Genomic DNA, 23987 nt, shown 5'->3' with positions numbered 1-23987 from the left:
ATGTGCATATTTCAGGTTTTTTTTTTTTGTTTTTTTTTTTGCTCATTGCTATTTAGAATTTTGATCCACTTGAAGTGATAGGGATCTGGAGGTTGAAATATTTTTTACTTTGAAACAGTGCACATTGCCTGGCTGTTCTGCTGATCCTCGGCCTCTAATATTTTTAGTCCTAGACCCTGAACAAGCATATGCAGATAAGGTGTTTCTGACAATAATCTGACAAGATCAGCTCATATACTTGTCTCAGGTGTGTGATGCAGACACTGCTGATGTAAGAATGATCAGCAGGATTGCCAGGCAACTGGTATTGTTTTTAGGTATATTTCATATGCTGCTTTTTATGCTCTCAAAATGGCATCAGCGTGGGCTTGTTGTCCTAATGTCTACATTGTATTTTTACAAGCATATTACTGACTACCAATTTCCTTTTATAGGAAGAACTGGTACAGCAGCTCACTGGTGTCCAGAGTCTGACAAAGGAAACGTTAATATCCCTCTTCCCACAAGTCACTGTAGAGTCACACCAGGTAAGTTCTAAGCTACATTGTGGCTGCTGTTACTCCTTACATGCTACTACTGTGAAGTTTTCCTGGCAGTAGATCTTAATGAATCTTTCATACTCTACTCCTATCTGTTACCACATGAAGTTCTGTCATACAGTGTTCAGTAGGTTCTCCCTCCATTGTTCAATGCAGCAAGCATCCTGTGACAGAGAGAAAAATGGGAAGAGGATCAGGATATATGAATTTGGTTTGAGCGGCCGTGAACCTAAAGTGTAGAGAAAAAAATAGATACTTGCCTATGTAGAGGGAAGCTCTGTATCTCTGTATAGAGCCTTCCCAGGGTTCTCTCCTTCACTTCGTTCCCCTGCCGGGCCCAGGTGTAGTTCTTAAAAAATGAACTCCAATGCACTTTATAATAAAGATTTCAACAGTAGAAAAACGGTTTTCAGCAGTATTTCAAAATACAATAAATAAAGGGGGATAGTTTTAAATTGCAAATCCAAGATTGTTCCACAAAAATAAGCCACATACAGACTGTACTCTTTGTTCATATGTGGGTCAGTTTAGACTAATCTATATTCAAATAATTATCTAAAGTTATAAACTGTTCAGCCAAAATTAACACGCTACGTATCCGTTTATCCTAAAAAGTTATAATCACTTGCCAGGTCTTTTTCCAACAACTCACCCGTCACGTGTGCTGGCTTTTGGCACATAGCCCTGCCCCCTTGCAGAGACGTGCTGTAGTGTGTCCGTGTCACACTCTATCTTGGATGCAGAGAGCCATGGCACTCCTCTGCAAGAAGCTAGCGCACGCAGGGCTCAGGGGTTAAGTTGTCCTCCATCTATTAGTAATCCTGACCCACTTCCATACCTCTCTGCCCTGCCAGCATATCTCAGGGCTTGGAGAGGATGGCAAAAGCTCTGCAGCCAAAAACAAAATGTCAGACTTGTTTTTAGTTCTGGCTTGTGTAACTTAGACGTGTATTACAGAAAACCCAAGCAGCTCAGCAGAGTCGGAACCACAAGGAAAGTATAGTGGACTAAAAGAGACCAAAAAGCCCCCCCCCCCCCCCCCCCTTACTAAAAACCAATGCTCAGTGTAATTTGCCTTCTTAAAACAGAAGGCCTTTGCGATAATTCACTGTGGTTACCCACAATGCATCACTGCCGAATATGCAGATTATCTCTTTATGCACCTGAAGCCAGGCTTACATACAGAACTGCTGGTGTATAGTGAGCCTATAGCTTATACAGTTTACAGAGCAACACCAACCCAATATGAAGACAGCCTGTTTCGGACTGTTGGTCCTCATCGGTGCATGGCAGGGATTGATATGGCTCAATGGGATAGGGCTTGGACCAGAACAACAGAATAACCAAGCAGTTCAGGGTGACCCAAAACCACTTAGACTTACTTGTATGTGAACATATGAAGAGACAGATTGCATTGGTTATTATTGATTTATTTTTTTTATTTCTATAGTTGTACAGTGAATGGCTTCAAGAGTTCAGAGAAAAATCTTCAGACCTTCTGAAGCAGCTGAGCCAAAATTCAGACCAAACAGACTCTTCTGTAAGTGAGCGGCAGCAATGCTGTCATCAGGTTGTATCATGTGGTGTTCTGTCATTTATTGCAGTGCTTAGCAAGCAAACATGAGCACGTCCTCTTTGCATGATTTCTCCTCAAGAAGAAAAAATGACAAAACTTGATTGATTTGTCACAGTGACTGATTTGTAAGGTTCTGAATGGCTGTGTAGGCATGTCTGATTTTCCCTTTTATTTGTGATGGCCACCTGAGCCAGAAAGTAATCGGTTACTCCCTGATAGTGAGTTGGTGCGCAGAGAGCATGCAACAAGTTTGCCGGTACTTTCGAGTAGTAAAGGTGATGCATGTTGCGCTATTAGCGCAACATGTGTTACCTAGCTATCCGGTATGTTGCCAAGGCAACACGTGCTACCTGTTGTAAGTACCAGTAGTAGGTGAGCGCCAATGTAAGCTAGATTATGTAGCTGTCAAGCTTCATCTTTTCTCCAGACAACTACTGATAAAAAATTACACCATTTTAAATGATATTTTGGTCTAAATTGATTAGGGTCCAAATTTTTAATCAAATCTTGTTTAGTATGTGTTTTAATTCACTGTCCATTCACAAACATTGCATAGAGGATGGGGAGACCTTTAGCTTGCACAGGAAAAAGGAATGAGTCTTGATCTCTAGTGTGGCTGGAATATGCTCCTACTCAATTGGTTGGCAGTAGAGATGGTAAATGAGAGAATTTCGTCTTGCATGCAGGTTAATAAAAACCACCAGTGGATCACTTATAGTTTATCGGTTTTGTGGTACTACAGGATGCCTTTAAAGGGAACCTGAGACAGGTGGGGGGGGGGGGGGGGGGGGGGGCTTGGAGTAAAAGTTTTTTACATTCCTGGGGCTTCCTCCAGCCCCCTCTGCGCAGAGCTCTCCGTCTCCTGGATCCTCCCGTAGCAGCCCCATTTTCTGCGGCAAGTCGGACTTACTGCACATGCGCGGCCCTACCGGGCTCCCGTCACCGGCAGCGCTTTGCACCTGCACAGTACTACTGTGCAGGCGCAAAGTGCTCCCAGGGCGCTTGTCAGTACTGCGCTGACTGATCGCAGAGATTGGGGCTGCTGTGGGAGTATCCATGAGGCTTTGGACCCTGGCAAGGGAGTGATCTGCGAGGAGGGGGCTGGAGGAAGCACCAGGTATGTATAAAACGTTTACTCCGCAACATTACAGGTACCCTTTAAAGGGAACCTAAACTGAGAAGGATATGGACTTTTCCTTTTAAAAAAAAATGCCGGTTGTCTGACTCTGGCTGATCCTGTGTCTCTAATACTTTCATTCACAGCCCCTCAACAAGCATTCAGATCAGGTGCTCTGACTAAAGTCAGACTGGATTAGCTGCATGCTTGTTTCAGGTGTGTGATTCAGCCACTACTGCAGCTTAAGAGATCAGCAGGACTGCCAGGAAACTGGTATTGTTTAAAAGGAAACATCAATATCCCTCTCAGTTTAGGTTCCCTTTAAGCATTTTTATATTACACTTAATATAGGAAAAAGTAGTAGATATGATTCTGCTGCACCGATCTCAGGATAAAAGTCCAATTTTGATCGAGGCAATTGTGGACAAACAACAATACAGCTCCGATATGCGTGAGCTGTATTGCTGTTTGTCCACAATTACCTCAATAAAAATTGGACTTTTATTCTGAGATCGGTGCAGCAGAATTCTTATCTACTACATTTTCCTGGCTCTTTGGAGTTCTGCTCCTGATCACAGTAAGTGCAGTGGTTGCAGCGACCTGTTTCTTGGACTTAAAGAGAACCCGAGGTGGGTTTGAAGAATATTATCTGCATACAGAGGCTGGATCTGCTATACAGCCCAGCCTCTGTTGCTATCCCAAACCCCCCTAAGGTCCCCCTGCACTCTGCAATCCCTCATTAATCACAGCCATGCTGCTGACAAACAGCTTGTCAGAGCTGGCTGTGTTTATCTCTATAGTGTCAGTCTGCTGCTCTCCCCGCCTCCTGCAGAACTCCAGTCCCCGCCTGCATCCCTTCCCTCCTTGCTGATTGGAAGGAAGGGACGGGGGCTATGCAGGAGGCGGGGGGAGCAGCTGAGACTGACACTACAGATGTAAACACAGCCTCACAGCATGGCTGTGATTTATGAGGGATTGCAGAGTGCAGGGGGACCTTAGGGGGGTTTGGGATAGCAACAGAGGCTGGGCTGTATAGGCAGATCCAGCCTCTGTATGCAGATAACATTCTTTAAACACACCTCGGGTTCTCTTTAATATAGGACTTTAAAATAACTGAAACCCTACCCTTAAATGGCCAGATTATTTTAAGGGAGATAAATATTACACATTCAGCCATGTCAAGTTGTGATTTGTCATTAATTTGTATAGTGCTCATTTTGATGCAGTTGATAAGAAAACTCGAAAAACATTTCAAAGTTTTTTTTCCTGCAGATGTTTACAATGTACTGTCCCCACCCTATCATACAGCATCACAAGAGCCTCTGAGGGACAGTATACAGATCCTATACAGCTTGTTATGTTTGTGGGAATGTAACCCAGAGCTCCAGCTTTACATGATAAGCAGTGCTAAATATCAAGATGTAAAAACATTGCATTTTGTCTTGAATTTATCTCCTTTTCAGGATGCACTACTTAAATTAAAAGAAGCAGAAGAAGCACAGGCCTCCCTACAAGCACAATGTGATCAGTACAAGACTACTCTTGCTGAGACGGTGAGTTGTATTGTGCTTGTTGTGGCCAGCGTGTGTAGGAATACTGAGCGCTATGCTTCGGTCAGGCTAGATGTGTGTACATTATTTTTGAAGTTCATAGGTGTACTGCCTCATCATCCACTGTGTGGTGCTCCACTGAAGACTGGGGGGGCTTCCTACACTTTGTGCTTGGGATGACCCATGTCACCCGCTGCTAGTTACTCCTGTCTGTAGTGAATTAGGAGCTCTTCTGTAGCTGATGCTGCCTCCTCCAGCCCCGTGTGTCAGCACTGCTGTGCGAGAGATGCTGATCAGGGCCGGCACTGCCATAGAGGCACTGTAAATGAGCATACTACTATATAACCATTATTAACTACTTCATTTCTTAGGGGGTTTTCACCTATCAGTGCTCCTTCCATTCAATTCCCTATAACTTTATTACTACTTATCACAATGAAACAATCTACGGTATATCTTTTTTTTTTTTTTTTTTTGCCACCAATTAGGCTTTCTTTGGGTGGTACGTTTTGCTAAGAATTATTTTATTTTAATGGGAAAAATAAGAACAAAATTCAATTGAAATTTGATTTTTTTTCAATTTTGCATCAATCACTAATTACAAGCACATTATTTCATAAATAACATTAATGTACACTTTTGACATACATATTAAAGTTCAGTCCCTAAGGTAACTATTTATATATTTTTTTTGTCATGCATTTCTTTAATGGTGGGTCTTTCTTTTTATTAAAAAAAATGACTTTAGGTGTAATTTTACTATTTGGCCACAAGATGTCCTTGCACATTATTTCCTAAGTAATGCATGGATGTTACTCTGGTAGTTACAATGATCGCAGCATCTCAGTGATGCCGGCGATCATTGACACAGGACCTTAAATTAATGACTGGGAACTGCGTTCCCATTCATTCATCTCCCCTGTTACAGGCGGCGACGAGTACCTGCGTGGGAGCGAACGCCAGCTAACAGCAGCCATTGACTAATATCTACGTCCCTAGGCAGGAACCGAAGTCCTGCGGGACATAGATATGCCATCACAAACCACATAAGTGGTTAAATAAATTTTGAGTTCCTTCTCTTTGTTATCCCATCTTTTATACTCAGTAGTTATTAAATTACTAATAGTGCTTTCTGTTTTTTGTTATTTTAGGAGGCGCTGCTGAAGTACCTTGAGAAAAGTATTGAGGAAGGGGAGCAAATGTGGAAAGTAAAGTTAGAAGCATCTGAAGAAGAGCTTAGTAAAGTGAGTTCTGTCACACTTTAATGTCTCTAAATGTAGCTGCTGCTGTCTGATCCCTATAAAACAATCTGTAAATATATATGATGAATAAGTAACCCTGATATGTCCCTTTATAAGTGAACAAAGCTAAAGTAATGGACATCTCTTTGGTTATTTTTGGTTATGATCAGTGCTGACTGCACTCGGCTACAAGTGTCACTGTTTGACTGCATAGGGATTGATTTTGATTTTTTTTCTTGTCCCATGGGCAGTGGTGTAGATGAGGGGCTTTGGGCCCCAGTGTGAGTTTTACATTGCACGTTTCCATGGAAATCTGTGGGGCCTGGTTTCTAGAACACAACTCAGGGCCAACCTGCAAAGTGTCTGTACTGATAACTGGCTGGAAATTTTCTTTGACTCCAACATTTTTTGGGGGATCAAAAACGTCAAAATCTGCAAACAGAACACAGAAATAGTTGCACTACTATTTTATTAATGCATATTTTGATTTTCTTTTAGCGCAAACTCCATTAACCACTTCACCACTGAGGGGGTTTACCCCCTGACCACCAGAGCAATTTTCACCTTTCAGCGCTCCTTCCATTCATTCGTCTATAACTTTATCATTACTTATCACAATTAAATGAACTATATCTTGTTTTTTCCACCACCAATTAGGCTTTCTTTAGGTGGGACATTATGCTAAGAATTATTTTATTCTAAATGTGTTTTAATGGGAAAATAGGAAAAATGTGGGAAAAAAATTAATTATTTTTCAGTTTTCGGCCATTATAGTTTTTAAATAATGCATGCTACTGTAATTAAAACCCATGAAATATGTTTGCCCTTTTGTCCCGGTTATAAAACCATTTAAATTATGTCCCTATCACAATGTTTGGCGCGAATATTTTATTTGGAAATAAAGGTGCATTTTTTTCAGTGTTGCGTCCATCCCTAATTACAAGCCCATAGTTTATAAAGTAACAGTGTTGTACCCTCCTGACATAAATATTTAAAAAGTTCAGTCCCTAAGGTAACTATTTATGTATTTTTTTTAATGTACATTTTTTAATTTTTTTTATTACAAAAGAAAAAAATGGGAGTGTGGGAGGTAATGAGTTAATTTTTTGTGTAAAAGTAATTTATTTGTATGTAAAAAATGTGTAGAGTGTAGTTTACTATTTGGCCACAAGATGGCCACAGTAAATTTTTGCTTTAATGCGACCTCCAAGCGTCCTTCCGGAAGCTTGGAGGAAGTACTTGGAAGCTGGGTAAGTTTGTATCGTTTCACAATGATCGCGCTGCCCATCAGAGAGCAGCGGATCATTGCGGGGCTAAGATCAACGAACGGGAATGGATTTTCCAGTTCTCCGAGCGGGCGGTGGCGTGTTTACTAGCGGCGGGCGGCGTGTTTACGAGCGGGAGCGCGGACAGCGGTGGGAGTGCGCAAAGTACGGATTTCTCCGTCCCTGGGGGTTAAAGGATGGAAAAAGGGACGGAGAAATCCGTACGGGCGGGGGTAAAGTGGTTAAAGGGTACTTGTTACATAAAAAAAAAAAAAATTAAATGCTCAGCCGACTTAAGTTAGATGCTCACCTTGTCCCCTTTTACTCGCTGTTCCAGTGCTGGGACCCCCGACCTCCTCAGCAAGGGATTGACGACAAAAGCCAGCCACACTGTGCAGATGCAAGACTGCTTGTGCCTGTGCAGTTGTACAGAGCAGTGTGGCATTTTGCCAAGAGCAGAGAGCAGCTCCAAGCTACTGCGTAGGTACAAGCTGGCTTCCAAAATGTAGCCACCCTCGTTCACGGATGGGAGCCGCAAACTTCCAAAGTGTCCCAACATTCAGTGGTGGTCTTGAAGAGGACATGGGTGCCTCTACAGGATCCAGAGGCTTCTCTCTATGAAATAGCTGACTTTTTTCCCCTTTTTTAAAGGATACATCGGCATTTTAAAAAATCAGATTTACTTACCTGGGGCTGTCTCCAGCCACTGGAAGCCCATGTGTCCCTCGCAGCAGCTCCAGTCTCAGTCTCCTGGGGTCTCTTCTGTAGCAGCCACTGACGTGGCCAGGTTAGATGGCCTCTGCGCATGCATGAGCATGCAGTAGCGTTTCTGTAGCAGAGTGTTCTAGGCATGCACAGAGGCAGCCACTACAGTGGGGACCCTAGGAAACCACCTGAAAGCAGAGCTGCGTCAAGGGACACATAGGCCTCAATTCACGTTTGATAATTTACTTCATGGCTAAAATCTAATTTTGAATTCACTAAGGTGCTACATATTTTTTTAATGTGTTATCGATAAAACATTCAATACATATATAACACCTAAGTGAATCCAAAATTAGATTTTACCCATGAGATAAATTATCAAACGTTCGGTAAAGTGTTTGATAAACCTTAGTGAATTGAGGCCAATGTCTTCCAAGGGCTGGAGGAAGCCCCATGTAAGTTGGGGCTGGTTCACACAGATGTTTTACTGGCATTAAACATGGCATTTTAAAAGTAATGTTTTTAGGGATCTACCGCTGTCCCATGCAAGTGAATGGGAGCCTATGGTACAAACTTTTGCAGGCTTTCATGAAAGCCTGGCAGTTGATCCTGGCATCTTGTCTCATCTCAAAAGCAACATGCAGCTTCTAGAAGGCGTTTGAAAGCCAGCAAACCCACTTGAAGCCACTGAAAGTCCATAAAAGCCAAGCCTTTCTCTATACTTCCTGCAAAAGTCCAGAAAATGCAACGCTCTACTGAAAGCCATTAAAGGGAACCTAAACTGAGAAGTATATGGATTTTTCCTTTAAAAATAATACCAGTTGCCTGACTCCCCTGCTGATCCTGTGTCTCTAACAGTTTTAGCCACAGCCCCTAAACAGGCATGCAGGTCAGGTGCTCTGACTGAGGTCAGACTGGATTAGCTGCATGCTTGTTTCAGGTGTGTGATTCAGCCTCTACTGCAGCAAAAGAGATCACCGAGAGTGCCAAGCAACTGGTATTGTTTAAAAGGAAACATCCATATCCCTCTCAGTTAAGGTTCCCTTTAAAAGCCTTCAAAAGCCATTAAAAGCTTGGCTGTTAAACGCTGACATTCTTGAAAAAACACAAACACATTGTTTGAATGAGACACTCAACAGAAGCCCATGTGCACCAGCCCTAAATTTGTTTGTTTTTTTTTTTTTTTAAATGTCAGATGGATCCTTTAAAATCGCAGGCTCTCTTGTAAGCACTTTTCCTAATTATAGCCAAGCAAACAACTTTCAAATCCAGTCTTTTTTTTTTTTTATTTTTGGGCTGTAATTGGCTTTCCCTCTGCACATCATGAAGCATTGTAGCTTTATTTACTGGTGGAATAAAGTGTATTGATCCTTACTGCATTTGTCTCAATAGTCACAAATCCAAATCCAGAATCTAGAAGAAACAGTGGAAAGGCTGAAGTCAGATCTTCACAGTACAGAACAGGTATGAAACACCTTGTATAGTGTTAGTGTATGAATGTAATAACTTTATATTGTATACAGGTACTGCTCCAGGTTTTGGTACATGTTCCAGCTAACCCTTCCCCATATGTATCTGTGAATACAGCTGCTCACATGTGCATCTTTCTACATTTCAGTTGAAAGAGTGCATTGCTTTGATGGAAGCACAGCTGGAAACACAGATGAACACGTCCAGCACAGAGTGTCAGACGTACTCAAAAGAGGTGGAAAGTGTATGTATTGAATATCATTCTAACATGTAATAGACCTGGCAGTGCCAGGGTTCAGCTATTTCGTTTACAGACCCCATTTTAGAAAGACAACACCCCAAGGTATTCCGTTATGAGCATGGTGAGTCCATAGAAGATTTTATTCTTTGTCACAAGTTAGCGGAAATTGATTTTTTTTTTTTCACAAAGTGTCATTTTCCACTTACTTGTGACAAAAAAATAAAATCTTCTATGAACTCATCATACACCTAATGGAATACCTTGGGGTGTCTTCTTTCTAAAATGGGGTCACTTGTGGGGTTCCTATACTGCCCTGGCCTTTTAGGGGCCCAAAACCGCGAGGAGTAGTCTGGAAACCAAATTCCTGAAAATGACTGTTCAGGGATATAAGCATCTGCAAATTTTGATGACACCTGAGCTCAGAGTTGTTGAAAATATCTGTTCAGAGCAAATCAGGATAAAAGGGCACCGCAGGCACCTTGGAAAAAAGGGCCCAGCCATAGGATCCCATTATAAAAGCCGCAATTTGCAGCAATGTGAGGATATTTTGGCGCAGGGTGGAGCCCTATAAAACAGCGAGCAATGAGTCGACCAGCTATGCAAATTATGGCGGCCTGCTATACAAAGCCACAATAAGACTCATCTGCTATTTTATGGGGCATCTCCCTGCGCTCAAATCATTGCTGCAAATTGCGACTCTGCAGGGGTAAGCGGGTTGGGTTAAGGAACCACCTTGGGGGTGGGGGGGGGTGTTATGGTTAGATGCCATCAGGGGGGAGTTAAGGTTTAGGCACCACCGAGGGAGGTGGATTAGGGTTAGGTGCCACCAGGAGGGGAGGGAGATGGTTAAGGTTTAGGCGACACTAGAGTTGGGTGAAAGGTTGGACATACTGTAGGTAAAGGGATGGTTCAGTAGAGGGAGAGTTCTGTGTGGGAGTAGGGTTAGTTTTAGTTATAGTAAAATATTGGTAGGATATACCAATATTTTACTATTGGAATTCAATAGTAGAATATCACTAATTTTAATGGCAATCTCCTGCGCCTTTTTTCCCCAGGAGCCCTTTTTTTTATGTAAGCCAGAGTGAAACATCAGAGAAGTGTTGCATGAGCCCAGAACACACAGTGGTATTGAGCAATCAACCATATATTTACTACCATATTCTAGCATCTGAAACTAATATGATGATCTGTCTCTATTCCTTTGTTACAGCTGAGACAGCTTCTATCAGAATCACAAGAAGCGTTGGAAGCTACAAAAACAGAGGCCCGAAAACAAAGCAAAGAACTTTCTTTGGTAAGATTTACATTTGGTATTTCTGTAATGTGAAATTTTTGCTAAAAGAGTTTCAGCGCAAACCAGAAACCAGCTGTTTTTGGGCCACTGAGGGCCTACTTCATCAGATTTTATGTTACATATTTAGCTTAATCTGTAAACAGTTTGAAACATCCAACACAATTTTCAAATGTCAATCATTGAAAAAAAAATGTGGCTAAACAACAAACGACCGATATCGAATATTATATATTTCCAAAAAACAGATCAATTCAGATGGCTTTTTGGGTAGATTTTGTGCAGTCGGCTTGTGTGTACAAGCTGATCAAATGACAATGTTCTGAGACGGCTTTCATGTCATGTGAAATGTTACTTCCTCTTGTGCGCGCAGTTTTCGAACAACATAATTGTTTGGAATATCTGTGTGTGTGTGTACAATACTTGTTTCTTTTGCATGGGTAATGATGTTTGAGCGACGTTGCTCATTTGTGTCTGCTGACTTTAATCTAGAGTGTTTACGGACCTTAAGGTGTCTAAGCTACGAAGTCTATACCGTATTTTCCAGACCATGAGACGCACTTTTTCTCCCCCTAAAGCATGGAAGAAAAGGCAGTGCTTCTTATGGACCAAGGTGTCAGGCGGATGCTGCTGTCCCCGGTGTCTTTTCTGACCCTGGGTGTGTATTCTCTCCCCCTGTGTCCTGTCTCCTTCTATGCCCCCTTTGTCGTCCATGTCTTTCTCTGCTCCCTGTGTCTTTTTGTTGCCCCCTGTGTCTTTTTGTTGCCTCGGTGTCTTTTTGTTGCCTCGGTGTCTTTTTGTTTGTTGCCCCCTGTGTCTTTTTGTTGCCCCCGTGTCTTTTTGTTGCCCCGTGTCCTCTTTCCTTCTCTGCCCCATTTGTCTTCTGTGTCCTTCATTTGTCTTCTGTGTCCTTCTCTGTCCTCTGTGCTCTTCTCTGCCCCGTGTCCTTCTTTGCCCTGTGTCCTCCTGTCTCGTTGTGCCCTGTGTCCCCATGCCCTGCTGAGCAGAGCCGATGCACATGGCGGCTCCAGCTTAATGGTAGTTGCTTCAGACACTGTGTGGCCAATCAAACGGGGGTGCTTCAAGTGAATCATCCAATCACTGCCACCTGCTGTTCTAACTGGAGGCGATGGTCCCGCGGGTGGGACCACGGCTCTGTCATTGGCCCAGTCCGCTAAACCTAGGTTCATCTTATGGTCCAGAGCGTCTCATGGTCAGAAAAATATGGTAGTTATTTATACCCGTTCCCAAGGACACTCTAGGCCTTTTAAATGAGTGACATCAACCATCTGCTGGGTTCTAAAGGAGACCACTAATGATATCTTACCAAATTTATGTAGTAGTAAAATAAACTGCGTGACTGAGCTATTAATGGATACTATGGGCAATCCCTCATATTCGATAGAAGTGGTAAGATTGTATAGTCAAGATTGTATCATTAGTGGACATCATAACGGCGTTGTAGAGGAGGCACAATCTAGCTGCATGTTCATTTATTTAATTTTATACACACCTTTTACAGCAGTAAGCTTTACTTATACATTTTTATTCAATAGAGAGGCCAGGGAATAGCAAGGAAAACTCAATAGTGATTGACCATGATGAGCCAGCCAAGTTATATGCCTGGTCCATCTGAACAGGCTCTGACATGGGGAGTTGGGTGGGCTATACATTCATCTAGCTGTTTAGGAGGATGGTGACCATAAATGGTCAGATTGGGTGATGGTCACATAATCTTTTAATTGAACTTCAGCAGTGTTCTCCAAAAAGATGTATTTTTACTGAGTGGTCAAAAAGTCGGTGTGGCCAATTCTGGGTGGTGCTAGGTGCAACCCGCATTTGTGTGCTGAATCTTTCCTGTACTCACTGTACTTTTCTATGGATTTCTAATGCTGTTGAAAGTATGTCGCAACTTTCCACTGATCCAGTATTGCAACCGGTGCCCCAATACCACTATAATACCATAATGTTTGATGCTTCCTCTTTTTTTCAGCTCCGACAACAGTTAAGTGAAATGCAGAATCATGTGCACGAGAGAGATTCCCACGCAGCACAAGATCATCAGGTCAGTGAGCTGTAAAGGCCCATAATACCTACACGGCCATCTTTGTTTCAGTACCGCTCTGTATATAACTAATGGCTACCGTTCAGCTATAGGTATCTCGTATAGATGTTAGATACCTCTCTAGCTTGTGTGAAACTAGTAGTTTTATTTCTAGTAGTGAGTAAACGATGAGTCATAAGGAAGGTGTGTGCCGTTTTTCGGTTAGAGGTTGAAGCTGGCCACACTCTATTTGTCTGAAATACTTAAAGCGGAATGAAACCCAGCATTTCTTCTTTGCTCAAAAAGATTATTTACAGGCATATTATATACCACCACCATATTTTTTTTTTTTTTTTTTTACTAGAACAGCACAGCATTCAAAGGGTTAACACATTACTTACAAGTTCCCGGCAGGGAGAACGCTGGACGCATCTGAACTAGAGATGTTATCTTGTGTTTACTTAATTGTATCAAGTGAGGAATGTGACACATTCTCTGACTGTGCAGCCTCTGTTGAACACAGACCGACATGAAGGCCCAGTGCACACCGAGCGTTTTTTGGAGCAATCCGCCGGCCGCATCCGCCTGGAAAAATGCTTGGCTAATGTATTGCAATGGGATGGTGCACACCGGCGGTTTGAGGTTTTTGCCAAGCCGCAAACGCGCCTCCTGCTGCGCGTTTGCGGTTTGCTAAAAAACCTCAAACCGCCGGTGTGCACCATACCATTGCAATACATTAGCCAAGCGTTTTCACTGGCTGATGCGGCTGGTGGATCGCATACAAAATCCGCTTGGTGTGCACCCGGCCAAATATCTGCTCTCTGCTTCCAAAACCGCTAGCGTTTTGATGATCTGCTAGCGGTTTTGGTGTGCACTGGGCCTAAGAAAGTATTTCTGCTTAAATTAAAAGATGAATAAACCTGTTATGAATAAAATGCAAAGTCAGCTCTCAGACCAATAAAAGTGTACTTTGGGAACTTGTAATTTCTAAATGAATAATAATACTTATGCACAAAAGCAAATATGATAACCATATGGCATATAAAAAGTAGGAAAACATTGTTTTTATTGAATATTATGTCAGGGTTTTATACCGCTTTAAATGTATAGAATTCTGCATTCTCTTCTGCTCCTAAATCCTAGTTCCAAGCAAGGCTCTGTTAGTTTTGAGTAGAGTAAATTGGCTGTCTGTGCCTCCATTGTACAGAATTCTCTTCCCTTCCTGTATGAGCGACTACCTGAATTCTAATGAGACTCCTGGTGGTCATTGGGACAGGAAGTGAGGGGCATTGGGACAGGAAGTGAGGGGCAGAAAGTGAGGTTCAACACAGCCCACATACTGTAACTCTTACTCTACCACAAATATACAGTGGAGGAAATAATTATTTGACCCCTCACTGATTTTGTAAGTTTGTCCAATAACAAAGAAATGAAAAGTCTCAGAACAGTATCATTTCAATGGTAGGTTTATTTTAACAGTGGCAGATAGCACATCAAAAGGAAAATCGAAAAAATAACCTTAAATAAAAGATAGTAACTGATTTGCATTTCATTGAGTGAAATACATTTTTGAACCCTCTAACAATAAAAGACTTAATACTTAGTGGAAAAACCCTTGTTTGCAAGCACAGAGGTCAAACGTTTCTTGTAATTGATGACCAAGTTTGCACACATTTTAAGAGGAATGTTGGTCCACTCCTCTTTGCAGATCATCTCTAAATCCCTAAGGTTTCGAGGCTGTCTCTGTGCAACTCTGAGCTTGAGCTCCCTCCATAGGTTTTCTATTGGATTAAGGTCCGGAGACTGACTAGGCCACTCCATGACCTTAATGTGCTTCTTCTTGAGCCACTCCTTTGTTGCCTTTGCTGTATGTTTTGGGTCATTGTCGTGCTGGAACACCCATCCACGACCTATTTTCAGTTTCCTGGCAGAGGGAAGGAGGTTGTCGTTCAGGATTTCACGATACATGGCTCCGTCCATTTTCCCGTTAATGCGATTAAGTTGTCCTGTGCCCTTAGCAGAAAAACATCCCCAAAGCAAAATGTTTCCACCCCCATGCTTGACGGTGGGGATGGTGTTTTGGGGGTCATAGGCAGCATTTTTCTTCCTCCAAACACAGCGAGTTGAGTTAATGCCAAAGAGCTCTATTTTGGTTTTATTAGACCACAGCACCTTCTCCCAGTCACTCACAGAATCATTCAGGTGTTCATTGGCAAACATCAGACGGGCCTGCACATGTGCCTTCTTGAGCAGGGGGACCTTGCGAGCCCTGCAGGATTTTAATCCATTGCGGTGTAATGTGTTTCCAATGGTTTTCTTGGTGACTGTGGTCCCTGCTAATTTGAGGTCATTCACTAACTCCTCCCGTGTAGTTCTAGGATGCTTTTTCACCTTTCTCAGAACCATTGACACCCCACGAGGTGAGATCTTGCGTGGAGCCCCAGAGCGAGGTCGATTGGTCATTTTGTGCTCCTTCCATTTTCGAACAATCGCACCAACAGTTGTCACCTTCTCTCCCAGCTTCTTGCTAATGGTTTTGTAGCCCATTCCAGCCTTGTGCAGGTCTACAATTTTGTCTCTGAAATCCTTGGACAGCTCTTTGGTCTTTCCCATGTTGGAGAGTTTGGAGTCTGCTTGATTGATTGATTGATTGATTGATTCTGTGGACAGGTGTCTTTTATACAGGTGACTAGTTAAGACAGGTGTCCTTAATGAGGGTGACTAATTGAGTAGAAGTGTCTAACCACTCTGTGGGAGCCAGAACTTTCTATCTTTTATTTAAGGTTATTTTTTCGATTTTCCTTTTGATGTGCTATCTGCCACTGTTAAAATAAACCTACCATTGAAATGATACTGTTCTGAGACTTCATTTCTTTGTCATTGGACAAACTTACAAAATCAGTGAGGGGTCAAATAATTATTTCCTCCACTGTATATGTATATATGTTTTTTTACTCTTTTCCAAATAATTTTGTACAAAGATGTGCTTTGAAAAATCAGCTGTACTTTGATCTTTGCTGCAGTCTTCCTGACCTTGTAAATATATCTAAACCCATTTGTCTTTCTATACCTAGCTGAAGGCCCCACAGTCCAGTATGGAGGAACTGACTGATGAACAGACTATTTCAGTACAGCTGGAAGAGGTGACATGAACTAACTTTTTTCATTTGTTTTCTCTGATTATAAAGACTCGAAAAACAAAATGTAATTTTTGTAACTACATCATGAATGTTACAAACTAAAAAGAAAAGCTGTTGAAACAGAACAAATGCAAGTGTATTTGTTTATGATCTTCAGAATCAGAGCAGGATCCATCCACATGGCAACCTAGGCAGGTGCCCGGGGCCTAGTGGGTGTCATAGACCCAGCTGCCACCTTTTCTGACCCCTCTTGAACTCAGATTATCAAAAGGACCACAAGGGGCAGCCAAAGCTACAACCTTGTTTAGGGCCTCATTTCATCTTAACCTCCCTGGCGGTAACCCCGAGTCAAGCTCTGGGTGGAAAAAAAGAAGCCAGGAGCGGTAATCCTGAGCCTGACTTGGGGTAGCTGCCGGTAAGTCTATGCAGAGCCTGAATCGCAGCGGCCATTTCAACTCTCCTACCCCAGGATCCAGACACCGGCAGCCATTCTCCTACCGGTCCTCGGAGGCTCTGGATCCCTTGGATGAGATCACCGTTTGTCATCATGACGACAGAGGGCGATCACACTAAATGGCTACAGTGCCACCGGTAAGTGCAGGGGCTGCTTCAGATCTCTCTATGGTATGACCCCCCTCCCTCCCCCCAGATTTTGGTTCTAAATGTGTGCAAGAAAATTGCCAGGCGGATCGCTCAGAAACAGCCGTATCAGTCCGCCGACAGACTGTACACACGCCGGACTGTCGCTGGAACGCCCACCCAGCGGGAGGTGGCGACGGACCCGTCGTTGCCTCCAGTCCGCCGTGTGTACGGACTTTTCATACTGGATTTATTTAAAAGTCATTGTTGGAGTTCATCTGAGATTTACAATAGGAATGAATCTATGTAACTACCGCTATGTAAGAATGGTTCTACCTGAAATGATTATTTGAAGCACTAACCTATTTTCTCCATTCCCAATGAACAGAAGTCCATGCACAGTTTGCAACAAGAGTTGGAAAAGCTGAAAACCGCAGAGGAAGCCTCAACTGGCACTGAAGAAAGCCAGCAATTGCAGGTTGGACAGAGTTTATGACTGCTAACAGTCAGTGTTTCTTATACTTGTCTGGACCACAACAGGGGCTGTAATGAATTACATGCATTTTTTGCTTTCCTTTTTCTTATTTGTAGAGATTCCAAAGAGTGCGTAGCTAAAAAACTGGGGGGCCCAGTGCAAATTTTACATTGGGGGCCCCCCCAAGCACTCTATACATAACAATTGGTACGGTGCATCAAAACCTGCCAAGGACAACCACAGTGTCAGAGGTGCAAGAAGGGGATGGGAAATGGTGTTAATGATCATTACCATTCAAAGCATATATATGTGAATATTATCAGCACAGGACCAATAAAAAGCTAAAACTGTGGTAGAGGGATATCCCCGCAGGGCCCCTCTGGCTCAAGGTCCCAGATGAAGTCGCAACCTTTGCACCCCCTATTGCTACACCACTGTGAATCCAGCTCATGTTTTCAATCTATCAATGGAAAACATAAGGACAGCCACTCTGTGATCTGTTTTGGCCTGCTTCCATGTTGACTGTTGCTTCCCTTGAAATACTTGTCCTGCTTCCAACTGTCATTTTACATTGTTATACAGTACAAGTGATACAAGCAAACAACAAACACAGAACATTTATATCGCGCTTTTCTCCTGGCGGACTCAAAGCGCCAGAGCTGCAGCCACAAGGACGCACTTTAAAGGCAGTAGCAGTGTTAAGGAGTCTTGCCCAAGGTCTCCTACTGAATAGGTGCTGGCTTACTGAACAGGCAGAGCTGAGATTCGAACCCTGGTCTCCTGTGTCAGAGGCAGAGCCCTTAACCATTACATTATCCAGCCAAGATGTAAATGGTACCTGCTACCCACACATGAGGCTCTGGGAGGCATTTTTATCTCTCTGGGAGGCATTTTTATCTCACACAGAAAAGTTATTCTCTATTATTGGAGGCCGTGACACCTGCCAAAAATATAACCTGACTAGAAATAGTAACTGTTGGCCAATATTAGGAGTATCCTGGTGAGGCAGGAAGGGGCAAGTGACACTGGAACACCATTGGCTGTTATCTGATTGACCATCAGCAAATGGCCTTGCTTAGATGGACTTATGTTTGCCATTCATCAGGCGACTTGGTGGCCAAACGACCATTCGATTCCATTCAGGCCGAAATTGGCCGCATGTATTGAGTGGACATGCTGCAAGATGTTGGGCCACCATGCTCGACGGTAACTGTGTGCGATATCAGGACAAGCGACGGAACACCTGGAGCTGTCCCCCCAGTGTAAAATGTGCCCTGTGCATGAACACTTCACATGCCGCTAGTTCTGTCTCCACGTCCTTCCTCACATACACGCCCGCCACTTGGTTGCTGGAGTAACGTGGGCGCAAATGGAATTCGATCATAGATCTGTCTCTTGGTCGAATCTGTCCATCATTGCTAGATGTATGGCCACCTTTACCTCAAGGTCAACAGTTAGAAGTGGGTTACCAAGCCAGAAGTAAATCTGTAGAATGTTGACGATCTCATATCTGCTATTATTATTTGATTTATTTGTTTGAAATGTACGCATGTCATTGCCCCATGCGTGTTAACCCTTTCCACATTGTAGGAGTTTGGTGACAATGGCATTTTCCTGCATATGTCCCATGTCAGACATAATCCGACATGGAAAACATGACTGCCGCTAGGTGGCGCTGTTGCTGGATAAAATCCAGTACAGCATCAGCCTCTTCAGATTAAGTCCAACACTTAGATTGCCACCAGGCCCATCGTCCGCAGCTGCACCACATACAGTAATATAAATATTGTGCTTTCCATGAGAACATTTATGCATGCTCAAACACCAAGTTTAACCCTAGCAAGTCTGGCTTTGCCTCATGAATAGCCGATTAGGCCAGATTTGCAATGCTCATGCAAATATTCATTTGCTTTCGCATGCCAAACTATACAGGGTCAAAAAACCAATACTGCAATGCAGTCGCCCTGCGGGAATTAGTTCATGCTACATTAGCACTATCCAGGAACGCCACGGGGAGGCTTCCCCAGGCCCGTTTCTAGGGCCGTGCGGCTGCCCTGAGCGCTGAGGGAGGGGGGCGCCGTGATGGAGGGGGAGCCGCAGCTGCTGGCATGTGCCCCTAGCAGCTCTTTTTACTCAACTGCCGTCTGCCGATATTTACTTTTCTTTTTTTTATTTTTTAGCACACTGTGCCCCCCCCCCCCCCCCCCCCCCCGTGTATGTTGGGGTTAGCGGCTACAGATGCTACGGCTACAGGGAGGGGGGTGTCTGTGAAGTACTGCTTACGTATCACCTATCCAGCGGCGAATCTCGCTGCTCTCCCAGCGCTGCCTAGGTGTCACCATGGTAACTCCACGCTAAGCGGCAAGTAGCGCGAGATTCGCCGCTGGCCTAGGGGACACGTGAGCAGTGTTCTCTCTCACTCACTTTTTCACTCTGGTGCCGGGGCTCCAACAATCTAACCACCGGCTTCTATTTATCGCGTCACTACGCGACGGCGACCCCAGCAGGAAACGAGGGAGGAAGAGAGGTGAAGAGCTGCTGCTGCTGCCGGGTCCGGGGGACCGAAAAATGGGAAACAGGCACACCTAAAAAGAGGTGACACACGGGGTCGGGGGAACACAGGTGACACAAGAATGACCGAGGTGACACACAGGGGAATATAGGAGGCACAAGGGGGTCAAATGTGATGCACAGGCACACAGGGGAACATAAACGGCACAAGGAGGACAGAGGTGACACAGGGAAGAACAGGTGCACAAGGGGGGCACACAAGGGTGACCGATGTGACACACGGGAACATAGGCGCACAAGGGGGACAGAAGTGACACACAGGGAAGAACAGGCACACAAGGGGGGCAGAGGTGACACACAGGTGGGGACAGGTGGCACAAGGGGGGCACACAAGGGTGACTGAGGTGACACACATGGGGAACATAGGCACACAAGGGGGACAGGGGTGACACACAAGGGGGGGAACAGGTGCATAAGACGGACATAGGTGATACACAAGGGAACACAGGCAGCACAAGGGGGACAGAGGTGACACACAGGCAGGGACAGGTGGCACAAGGGGGGCACACAAGGGTGACTGAGGTGACACACACGGGGAACATAGGCGCACAAGGGTGACAGAGGTGACACACAAGGGGGGGGGGGGGGGGGAACAGGTGCATAAGAGGGACATAGGTGATACACAAGGGAACACAGGCGGCCCAAGGGAGACAGAGGTGACACATGGGGAGAACAGGCATACAAGGGGGACAGAGATAGAGATGACACACTGGGAACAAAGAAGGACATGGGTGACAGAAGGAGGAACACAGGTGGCAAACGGGGAACACAGTGACACAAAGGGAAAACACAGGTCACAAGGGGGACAGAGGTGGCACACGGGTAACAGACGTGGCACAAGCGAAACAGACTTGACACAGGGCCAAAAGAGGCACACTGTGTGTATTTTGGAGAATATGTTGCCACATTATGTGTATTTAGGGGATACACTGCCGGAGAAGTATCTCATTTCTAGGGAAATTCTGCCAAATTATTTGTATTTTGGGGAACTGCTTAGCACCGGGAGAATCTACTGTTTTTAACTGTAGCGGATATGGAGTGCTGGGACTCTCGCCGATCTCTTTGACAGCTCTTATCAAACTACACAAACAGCACTGACATCTACAGAGCTTTACAGAATACATTGTCATGTCACTGACTGTCCCCAGAGTAGCTCCCAATCTAATCCTGCCATAGTCGAATGTCCTACCATATTATTATTATGTATTTATACAGCACTGACATCTTCTTCAGCACTAGGAGCACCTACCTATCCAACTTATGCTGGGGGCACCTACCTATCCAACTTATGCTGGGGACACCTACCTATCCAACTTATGCTGGGGGCACCTACCTATCTAACCTATACTGGGGGCACCTACCTATCTAACCTATACTGGGGGCACCTACCTATCTAACCTATACTGGGGGCAATTATACTGGCTACCTATACTGGAGGAAACTATAGCTGGCCACCTATAGTTGGTGCAACTAGACCTGGCTAACCTATACTGCGGGCACCTGTACCTGGCTCCATGGGGGGGGGGGGCGCAATTTTTACACCTTCGCCCTGGGTGCATTTCGGCCTAGAAACAGCCCTGGGCTTTCCAATGCCACCAAACAACCTCCAGAAGGGGGGGGGGGGGGGGGGGGGGAGGACAGGCGCAGACAACTCACTCCAGGGCTCACACCACCAGAGCAAGCCATCCACCACCTGCTTCCAAAGGATACCCTGCAAACTTTGGCAAGCGAAAGCAAATGCATATTTGCATGAGCTATGTCTTGTGAATAGCCAATTAGGCCAAATTTGCAAAGCCAGATTTGTCAGGTGTTACTTGGTTTGATGCACACATCAATTCTCTATATAGTGTAATATAAATATTGTGTGGGCACATTTGGGCTGTCACTAGAGCGTAGTCACTTTGATCCCCTCCAGCACCACCCAGCACCGTGTGATAAAGAAATTACGCTGTTGTGTGTGCAAAGTGGGCGGAGCTACAGTGCGTGAACTAGCATCGGACCCTCCCACTGATGCCAGGTCACCTAACTGCTCTAGAGCAAGTGGAGGCAGAGACCCTCTGGATCCCTGCACTTGCTGCATTTTCACAATCAACCCCCCCTTCCCCCCCCCCCCCCCCCCAGCACACTGGAAAAAAATAGTGCTTGGGAGGAACGGGATGTGGTGATTGCAAAAATGGATTAGAAAGAGTTAATACTATTTAAAATCAGAACATTAAAGCCCATTTCCCAAAATGTTCTTTCTCTCCCCTCTTCCCTCCTCTTACTACCAAGAAGGTTCCGTCGTTCTCTGCCGGAGTCCTTGGCTTCATGAGTCGCATGATTTTCCCTGGTTTCTGGCTGTCTAGAACCTGCCTTCATTCATATGCTACACTTCCTCCCAAGGAAGTAAGATGAGTGGCAGTGGCATGAGTGGCTCCCCTTTGCTGTATCCCAGAAGCCCCCACACTTCACCCACAATACTTTACTTCCCCCTGTATCACTCTGTCTGTACCATTGATTAGCCGCACCCAGGCTATGCATATACATAGGTTAGGATTTAGTTAGTGTTAGGCCCCTCCCATGGAGGATCGACTTCTTTGCAGTGGGAGGGACGAGTACTTAATAGGTTGCATGCAAGCTGTTACAGGAAACTAACATCCTCCTCCAGTGGTAGACAGGTCATGTGTATGCTCGGTGTGTATTATATCCCACAAGTGGGGCTTGCACTCTTTTGCAGGTAGGCACTTGCCTGTTTTTAAGTAGCGCTGCTCATTTCCTTGCTATGTCTGTACCATAGCCACTCTCTCACCCACCTACTTCCATTCATTACAATGAGTGGAGTTTGTAGTCGCCCTTATCCAATAGCCATGATTGGGACAGGGTAACCGTTGTGTGTCCCATTCCCCGTCCACAGGTCCCTGCAAAGATTGGGCTGCTCCGGTTAAGTGGCACTCTATACCATATCGCTGATCTAGAGGAGAAGAGCCCACATAGCACCATTGCTGAAACTACAAGAGGTTTAGCAAGTATGGGAGGTGTGGTGGGTGATGTCCTTTCTTAGTGTTATACAAGGTACACACTATACAATTTTCTGACAAATTTACTGTCAGATCGACTATTTCTAACAATGCCAATCTGATTTCCGATCGATGTTCCATAGAAGTGAACGGAAAATCGATCGGAAATCAGATAGAACCTGTTAGAAATAGTCGATCTGACAGTAAATGTGACTGAAAATTGTATCATGTATGCCTAGCATTGGATGGCGTGGGAGGAGGGGAGAGACAAAGGAAATAATTACCAGGATGGGCTTTAAAACCTATAGAAGCAGCTAACTTATCTGTTTAAAACCGGTTTCACATACCTTTTTATTCTTATATGAGATATAAAGGCTCTAACACTGTCCTTCACTGGAACTGTTGTAGGAGAGACTTGACAAGGAAAAAAAACTAACACGGGACTTAGGTCAAGCTGCTAACAAACTGTTACACCTCCTGAAGGCTTCTCAGGAACAGCTAACTAAGGAAAAAGAGCACAATAAACTGCTGCAAAACCAACTCAAAGTGACGGTACTAACTTTACTTACTGCTAACCTTGTCTCTCTAACTTTCCTTTTCAGCCTAAGTAAAATCACTAACTACTCTAACTAGAGCCACTTTTCTGCTTCTCCTCTGCCTGCACTGGGCAATCCGTGCTATAAAACTGTGCGGCCAGCAGAGCCCAGCATGCGGAGAGGCTGAACTCTGGCATCGCGTGAAGTGGCAGTTTCTCCTCTGCATGAGCAACTGGTGCACTTTGTAACGCCTGGATTATCATGGTTTGGGTCTCTGGGATTTTTAAGGGGATTTGTAATAAGTAGTCAAAATGAAACTCGTGTCATTTTTGTATTAAAAGCATAGACGAGGGCTGGGCTCTTTAATAATTGGATTATATTGTATACAATGTATGCTTCTCCAGTTGTGTTGCAAGGGGCTTTAAAGGTGTCCATACAGCTATCAATTTTGCGACTTAATTGACCATCTGGTTAGATAATTTTATTGAATCGGATGAAAATTGGTGCTGCAGCATTCATCTCTGACCAACCAATGTATCGACTGAGCAAGCTGGAAAATCTCTGACTTGATTGATCTGGTGCCCAGCAGTAAGTGCGTGCGATATCGCCACAAACTCAATGGAAGCCCAGCCGATGTCGCCTCCCCTCCAG

At 44.3% G+C, this 23987-nt stretch overlaps 1 protein-coding gene across 1 annotated transcript in view; it reads left to right on the top strand.

The window, feature by feature from the left end:
- LOC137504829 (ribosome-binding protein 1-like) overlaps nt 1-23987 on the top strand; it is a 30406-nt gene that overhangs the window by 550 nt on the left and 5869 nt on the right. The window contains exons 2-12 of the mRNA XM_068233421.1: nt 435-527; nt 1990-2079; nt 4696-4785; nt 5934-6026; nt 9386-9457; nt 9612-9707; nt 10915-10998; nt 12989-13060; nt 16114-16182; nt 17147-17236; nt 23209-23352. Coding sequence (XP_068089522.1) covers nt 435-527; nt 1990-2079; nt 4696-4785; nt 5934-6026; nt 9386-9457; nt 9612-9707; nt 10915-10998; nt 12989-13060; nt 16114-16182; nt 17147-17236; nt 23209-23352 — 993 coding nt within the window. The remainder of the gene's footprint in view (nt 1-434; nt 528-1989; nt 2080-4695; nt 4786-5933; nt 6027-9385; nt 9458-9611; nt 9708-10914; nt 10999-12988; nt 13061-16113; nt 16183-17146; nt 17237-23208; nt 23353-23987) is intronic.

This window comes from Hyperolius riggenbachi, chromosome 4 (genome assembly GCF_040937935.1).
Source record: "Hyperolius riggenbachi isolate aHypRig1 chromosome 4, aHypRig1.pri, whole genome shotgun sequence".
NCBI classification, from domain to species: Eukaryota; Metazoa; Chordata; class Amphibia; order Anura; family Hyperoliidae; genus Hyperolius; species Hyperolius riggenbachi.
Note: the sequence above shows the minus strand (reverse complement) of the source record. Positions and strands in the feature narration are given on the sequence as shown.